This window comes from Gossypium hirsutum, chromosome D03 (assembly GCF_007990345.1).
Source record: "Gossypium hirsutum isolate 1008001.06 chromosome D03, Gossypium_hirsutum_v2.1, whole genome shotgun sequence".
Classification (NCBI taxonomy): Eukaryota; Viridiplantae; Streptophyta; class Magnoliopsida; order Malvales; family Malvaceae; genus Gossypium; species Gossypium hirsutum.
Window position 1 is genome coordinate 15,804,023 of NC_053439.1, and position 8,008 is coordinate 15,812,030.

General features: G+C 35.0%; 1 protein-coding gene across 1 annotated transcript; it reads right to left on the minus strand.

The window, feature by feature from the left end:
- Positions 1 to 3,462: 3,462 nt before the first annotated feature.
- Positions 3,463 to 6,062, minus strand: LOC107951813 (uncharacterized). Its single transcript, XM_016886958.2, has 3 exons — positions 5,778 to 6,062; positions 4,538 to 5,035; positions 3,463 to 4,287 (listed from the first exon to the last, which is right to left on the minus strand). The coding sequence occupies exons 1-3, from the start codon at positions 5,860 to 5,862 to the stop codon at positions 3,761 to 3,763; spliced, it is 1,110 nt and encodes a 369-aa protein (XP_016742447.2). The 5' UTR covers positions 5,863 to 6,062; the 3' UTR covers positions 3,463 to 3,760.
- Between the last annotated feature and the right edge of the window lie 1,946 nt (positions 6,063 to 8,008).

The window sequence follows — 8,008 nt, forward strand, 5'->3', positions numbered from 1 at the left end:
TAAGTAAAAACTAAGAATGAAATAAAAGCCCTAAGTATATTTTTTGCCTCCCTAAAAATTGTGTGTTTAAACTGATTACAATGGCCTTTATATAGGCTAAAGTTGGAATATTAAAGTGCCTAAAATATTCTTGAAGTCCTTAGAGTTCGACTAGGACAAATACTCCTAATTTCCCTAAATAATGTAAATAAAACGTGCAGGAGTTTTTGGGTTGCGCAGGGCTTTGGTTGCAACACAGGCTTGTGATGTTGCAACCAACCACAAGTGGTATGTTGCGACATAGGAGGATCATGTTGCGGCATTGAGGGCAGTTTCACTCTAGAACTTGTTTTTGGCTTCTATCTTCAATGTTGAGACATCAATGTCTTGGTGTCGTGACATATGCATCAGTTTTGGCCCGAATAAGCATCTTTAGCTCTCAACTTGACCTACAAGACCATGTAACCTTAATTAGATAAATAAAATGTAATAAAAACTACTAGAAAACATAAATTACTACTTTAAGTATGAAAACCTAAATATATATTAAGATGCTTTGATTTAACTATTAAACAAGCTAAAATTATGTGTAAAAAGGATGTAAATAATAGTGTAATTCATGGCAGATCAAGAACAACTATCTCATGGGTTGTCTTTGTCCAAATACTTCCCTCAGCCACAATATCAAACTGTCCTTTTCTATACTGATCTAGGCCTCCATAAAGTGTTACAATTGAATGGCTAGATCAATGTTGCATCCAAGTATTTTCTAAAGGATTAACTTGAATATATCCCAAGCTTGTCACAATGTTTTCGGTTGGTTATTGCTTGAATTTGAGTAGTTTGGCTTAAGTCTTTAACACAGAAGGCCTTGGTATGAGCTTGTGTAAGAATAATTTTACAAATTCTTCCCAGGATGTGATAGTCTCTAGTGGTAATGCCTCTAACCATTCTCTATCTGACCTCCAAGTGCGAAAGGAATCCAGAGTAATTTGATTGCCTTATCTGAAATTACAGGATACCCAACTGTACTGCAAATCTATTTAAATCCTCTCAGAAATGCCACCAAATCAATGTCGATATCATCACCAAATTGCTAGTTCATGGTCACCCAAGTTAGTATTGCGAGATTGATTTCAAACTGGGGTTTGGTAATAACTAGTTTAGCAATTCTAGGTTTTAACCAACTAGTTCGAACCAAGTTTACCCAAGGATTATTTTTATTGTCTCAGAAATTACTTTGAATAAGGATGTGGCTCAATTGGAGTGATTCCACTTCGGTTCATATACTGAAATTAGAAACAAAATTAAAATTAAAAACAACAAAAATAAAAGAAAGTAAAAATTGTATCAATAATTTTTAATTTTCCTATTTATTGTACTAATTGCAAAAAATAAATTTAAATTTAATGTTGAAACCACCTCGGCAACGACGCCAACAACTTAACCGCCTCCAAACATGGGAACGTTTAGAGGAAAAATCATGCAAATAAAATATCTAATGAAGTGCGGTATCTACAAGCAAACAGGTCAAATTGTAATATAGTTTTGTGTTACAATGAAACACCAGGAAGTATTCCGAGGACCGTACCCAAGGTAGGATAGATTAAATCTAAAATATATCTATAATAGCAAGTCTAAATAGTAAACACTAAAAATTATATTACGAAAATTAAAACTAAAGATTAAGGTCATAAAATAAAAACTAAACTACTAAAACGAAGTTGACAAACAAAAAACTCTCAAATAACAAGCAAAAGATTAGCTCACTTCAGTGGTTGTAATTAACTTCAAAATTTGGGTTTTATTAGTGAATTAGTTATTAACTAACTGATATTACCTCTTGGTCTCTACCAGTTAATTAATTGACCAGTACTCACTTATCTCTCGATCTCACTTTTGTGACCGGGATAAATTACGATTTACTTGAAAAACTTATCTCTTGATCTTGTTTAACCTAGATTACTTCCTAAGGTCGTCAATCTAAGGGTTTAAGCACACATAAATGTATACCAACTAATCCGTATGGAAAACCCTCATTCTTCCATTGATCACTCACACATTTGCTTGTTAATCTCCCTAAAAGACTTAACCACTCATCGATTCAATAACCATCTTCCTTACAATTAAGTTAATCATGCAAAAACACAATTTAATTTAAAAGAGAGAAAGATAGAAATTGATCAATTTGAGAATCTTGATGTGCTCGGATCCATGAAATCCTTTAACAGTTATCGAGATATTGTCGTTTGCAAGAGAAACATAATGGAAAATTATGAAAATACTTAACAACGAAGACTTGGACTCAAGTTGAATCCAAGTTGAAGAACAAGAAGTAAAATTGTTTTTAAAAGAAAATTAAACCTAAATTGAAATCCTAAATCTACTAACTAAACCCTATAAACAGCTTGTCAAAAAGCTCCTAAGGTTAACTTATGTTTAACTATAAATAAGCAAAGTTAGTTGCTCAATTAGGTCAAATACAAGTCTTAATCACACTAAATACGGGTTGTGCGGACGGAAACACCCTTGATGAATTTTTGCCCTCTGTGAGACCTGTGTCGTAACATAGGCTAGTGCATGCTGTGGCACACTACTTCGAATGTTACTTCTTGAATTGGCTCGGTTGTGTTATGATCCCAGAAGCTTGTGTTGCGACTCGATTTTCGTTCCTGATGCTTTTGGGCCTAAAAATAAGTGTCTTGCACACTCGATTAAAGCATCAAAACTACCCTAAGGCCGATATTGACCCAATGAGTCAACTAACTCGAAATATTACATAAAAACGTTTATTTTGCAATAATTTAACTCTAAGCTAAAAAAATACTAAAATAACTAGAAAACAAATTCGTTAAGTGCCGAAAATTACTTAAATTACCACTACGATTTGTGTCAGGCCAAAATGCTTCTAAATATTTTAGGAAGATGAAGGAAGGTTTAATGCGAAACCAACTCTCGTATGTAATCTTTTCTTTCAAAGCATTAGTTGGGAATCTATTAAGTAGGTAAATAGCAACACTTCCATGGTTTGGAGTGTAAATTGCAGTGAATCAAGCTTATCCAAACCATAATTCTTCTTATCCAGTCATCTTTATTCAAATCATCTATATCCTCGATATCATCTTTAATCTAATCTTTATCCAAAGCGTACATAGAATGTATAATTTGTCAATGATAAGATAACTACAAATCTAGTATATATGTTCCATTTATTGTTCAACGTATTTGGTCTATGGTCTTTGTGTATTGCCTGGATTCAACGTATGTTTAAGGGAAGGCCTTTATGGCATGTTCAAATAGCCCAAGGATGCAATTGAAACTGAATAAAGCTAATGCAAATAAAAATCTTTGCAATGCAGTTTGTTACCCAGCCAAATGGAGGCTTAATGTGGAGAATACCAGCTAGTGCAAATTTATTCAGTAATTAAGGTTTTATAAGGATAATCTTTCATTAAATACAATACGCAGCGAAAAAGATGAAAGTGATAACCCAATATTTTCGCATTTATTATGGTATAATTCATAATTAAACACGTAATAAAATCACACTAGTATACTCCCTGATATTAGTCTATATATATATATACTTTATTTTGTTGGATTAATATATAGCCTAGGTTCTTTTTTCCCCACAATATATAGCTTTAGCTCACACGAAAACCTTTGATTTTCCAAGCCCACAAAGAACCAAAGAAAAAAAAATCATCCTTAGGAAGACAAAATGTTGATAGACCACGTCCAACAATGGATCATCAACAGCCCCGAACAAGGTCGGTGATGATCAAGGGTTACGAATACTCAAAAGCTTCACATCGTCAACAACAGGACCGCATAGAGAAGAAAAGTCATCACTTCTCATGGTGTAGAACGTGCTAAGGAACATAATTCTTGTCCTGTTGGAAACAGCCACGAATCTAAGTGCAGCTCGCTTGAATCCACCAGTCCCTTTAGATTCGTATGGGACTTTGAGTGTGGCTTTACCGGCGAATGCCTCGACGACCAAAGAACCTGCACAGGAGTTGTTAGCATCGCCCACCGAGAAGGAGAGCCTGTATGTCTTGCCAACAATGGTTCTTGTTATTTGAGCGATTGCACTCTCTTTTCCACCAACTAGCTCCACGGCTCTTCGGCCTTGAGGCACGAAGTAATGGGCTGAATCGATGTACTTGACGGCCTTGAGGGATTCGACTACCCAGGCAGGGAGAGGAGAATTATCATCCTCAATGTTGGGTGGGATTAGGACACCCCATGGAGTGTTGGGGAATATATAAGGACCTTCTTCAAAACCACCATTTTTCATTATGTTCTCTGCAACAATACAAAATTGAAATTTTAGTGAAACAATAGCATTCAGTATCATGTGCAACTGGACCAAGGTGTTGGGTAGTTTCTTAAATGAAGTCGTCTGACAGATCAAATCAACCGTGCCTGCCTTCAATTGTAGCTTTGATAGTTAATCGGCTTAATCCTTTAGAAGTAAAAGCTTGTACTTGATACACTGAACCACTCAATGTCTATGTATAAAGTTTTATCGATGTCAAGGTGAAGAAAGGCTTACTGTTGGTGGGTCTGGGAGGATATAAAGCCTTGATAGCTACCGCATCGATGAGTGGTCCACAAGCAGGATCCTCCTCCACTCCAGGATTGTGAATAATCAACATGACCGCATCAGATTGTGTTTTGAATGCCCAAGCATAGTTGTCCCAACCGCTGCTGCTATACACTGTCTGGATGGGCATCACACCGGAATCGGGTGCTACCGTCACGTTCAAACGCTCCTCTTGAGCACAAGTACGGGCAGCACTGAAGGTGATGGAGTAATACATCCCTTTCACCACCTTTATCTCCTGCTTGATTGAAGCCTCGTTCCCCAACCTGACTGCATAGGCTCCCTCAGGCACCACCAGCAACATGTCCCCTTGCTTTTGCCCGGACTTTATGTATTCCACAAACCCTTCGTTTACCCATCCTGGTATTGCATAACGCCCCACAACAACCGTGCCCTTCATGTTTGAGGCATTCGGGGCTTGCTCAAAGTTACCATTATCTAACAGCCCTGAATTCAATAATCCAATCAATTGAAACTGAGACTGTCTTCACTAAAATCCAAAGCAGGCAAGAAACAGAAAGCTGTTCGGCAAACTTTGGCATCTTTTTTCTAAAATTAGTAAGCTAAGCTAAAAAGGCTAATAGCTTTCACCGGTTGATTCATGTGGTGATGTGGTCCATCACTGGAATTTATCAAAACCGTCCCAAATATCTGCTCTTATATCCAATTAGACTAATTAAACAAGGCCTTGCTTGCTCAAGTAAATTTTATTGCTATTGATGTCGGTGGCTATCGGTAAAATATCCCTGACAAACTCCTGCAGCTGCTACACTCTACAGTACACTAATTATCAAATATCCAAATGATCCCATCTGTATTATATATTATATTTGTATTATGTGTAGTACCTTATCATAGTGTTTTAATTAAGCTCTCGTGATTTAATCAAACCAATAAAATAATTAGTTCAATCTTTCAAATCCTAGTAAGCATATTCTTTTATTAAAATTTTGGTTTTATTTATGACAATAACAATTTTAAATCTATTTTTAACTGAGTAACAACTAACCATACTACTTGCTACGTTTCCTGATACCAACCAAAAATTCATGAAGAGAAAGTAGAGATGTTTATTTATTTTTATTAACTGTGCTTTCAAAATAAACAAAATTACTTTGCTCGAAATTTTAATTCAAAAGTAAAAACTCCTGTGTTTATATATATGTATATTATATATGTAAATTCTTACCGTCCGCCACCGTAACGTTGGTCGCGGAAAGAGCGATATGGTAGGTGGCGCAAAGGAGTACCGGCAACAAGACGAGCCCTTGCATTTCTACAAGTCTAGTAGTGTCTAATTTCTAATAAGAGAGAGAGAGAACAAATAAGGAAACAGATACGATATTATCGTTGAGGGGGAAAGGGCTTATATGCATGCTCAACTACGAAAAATCCCTCAGATTTTGTGAAAAATTACAAAGTTGACATCTGCAAATGTTTCTCGAGGTTTTTTAAGGAAGGATTCAATTGTATTATTGTAGAATTAAATCAAATTTGCCTATTTTTATAATATTTTTTATGCTATTATATGAACTAAAAATATATTTTAATAATTAATTTTTTTATATTGAACAAATATTTTTAACTATTTAAGTTTTTTTTTAATCATTATCGTGGGAAACAATTACAAAACTTAAAAGGAATTAATTTTTTAGACCATAAAATTGAGATACAATATTTCATCTTACCAATATACATATACCTTAATGCATCTATTATAATCTTTTAAATGGCGGAATTGTCCTTTAAGGCTGAGTGGACAATGGTTTCATTACTAAGGTAGCAGAGCATGCAAGACCCCAACACATTAATTAAGATCTCGTGATTGATGCTGGGGATATTTTACCTTTTCAACATCCATAATGTTATAATATAAGATGTTCATTTCATTAAGTTATCTAAAATTATTAGTATAATTTTAAATTTTAAACTAATTTACCTTTTATTTTTGTTATTTTAATTAATTTAGACTAAATTAAAAAAATTCTTTACATACCATACTTTAAAATTATAATTATTATATTTACTCTGATAATTTATTTTTTAGTATATTAATTATTATAATTATAATTATAGTTGGTGATGCATTCACATTTAATAAATTGTTAAAATTGTGATTTATAAATTTATTTCTAACACCATATATATTAACTAGTTTCCATGTGTAACGCCTCAAAATTTTGAGTGTTGTTTGTTAAATTTTGATATAATTAAGTCTCTGTGTCTATATCTAAGTGCTCTTCTTGTGTGTTGGATGGTACGGGTCAAATCTCATTTTTGGGAATTTTATTGTTTTGCTTGATTTGACCCATACCTTTGAATGTTGGACTTAATGTTTATTTCTGTGTGAATCCATGTCAAGAATGAGCCTGCTGATTCGATGGTTAAACTTTTATGTATCTTCTAGTTTAGTGTTTAAGTCCCTGTGCATGCAATGAGGAAATGATTTTTACGCCTTTGAGTAAACCATTTTAGTTTTATTTATTTATTTCATTTAGTTTTTTTTTGTTTTTTCAAAATTAATCAGTTAAAGTGACGTTCCCTTCTCCTTCTCATTTTTTTTTCTTGTTTCCTTCTTTCATTCAATTGTTGTTATAATATTGTTGTCGGTGGTAACTGATGACTCTAGTTTGTTTGTTACATTAATCGGAAGGTTTTTGTGTAAGTTCGTTTGTAGTTTCTTGTTGTTTTTGCATGTTTCACTTGTTTTCGGTTAAGTTTTGTCAAAATGGTTTTCCGCTTGAATTTATGGTTTGATTGTTCAAATTGCCCCCTTGTTAGGTGAAGATATCGAGAGGAGCGATCCTCCATCGGTTTAGTTTTGGTTACTTGCTGTTAGAGTGTTGGTAAGCAAATAGTTTTACTCCGGGGGTGTGCGTCGAAGTTTTTGACGTAGTTAGTTTGATTGTCAATTTAGCATTTGATGTGGTTATTTCTTCTGAATTGGTAAATTGGTTGCCGTTTTTAGGTTTTGGAGTGTTCTCTGTTGCTTCTACGTCAAATCTACATTAGGTGTGTGCCGAAAACCCGATTTTCTATGATTTTCAAACGCTGGAAAACATGGATATCAACGTCACACGCCCATGTGCCAGGCTGTGTGGTAGGCCATGTGAGCCACACAGCTATGTGACAAGCCATGTGGCAAACCATGTAACTCATTGTTTATGAATTAGAGGCATATGGGCTGGGGACACGGGAATGTATCCAGGCCGTGTAACTCACTATTTGTATTTTGGGTCACACGGGCTAGGGACATGAGTGTGTGTCTAGGTCGTGTAACTCACTATTTTGGATTTAGGGCCACACAAGCCAGGGACACGAGCGTGTGTCCAGGTCGTGTGAAGGGTTGTGAGTCACACGAGCGTGTGCTTAGCCATGTGCCAAACCGTGTAACTCACTATTTTGAGCCACACCGGCCAA

Bases quoted from the DNA above. Each gene is read 5' to 3' on its own strand.
- LOC107951813 (XM_016886958.2), bottom strand. From the start codon at position 5,862: ATGCAAGGGCTCGTCTTGTTGCCGGTACTCCTTTGCGCCACCTACCAT. The intron at 5,036-5,777 runs GTAAGAATTTAC...TATTGAATTCAG, and splicing joins CAACGTTACGGTGGCGGACG to GGCTGTTAGATAATGGTAAC. The intron at 4,288-4,537 runs GTAAGCCTTTCT...GTATTGTTGCAG, and splicing joins TCCTCCCAGACCCACCAACA to AGAACATAATGAAAAATGGT.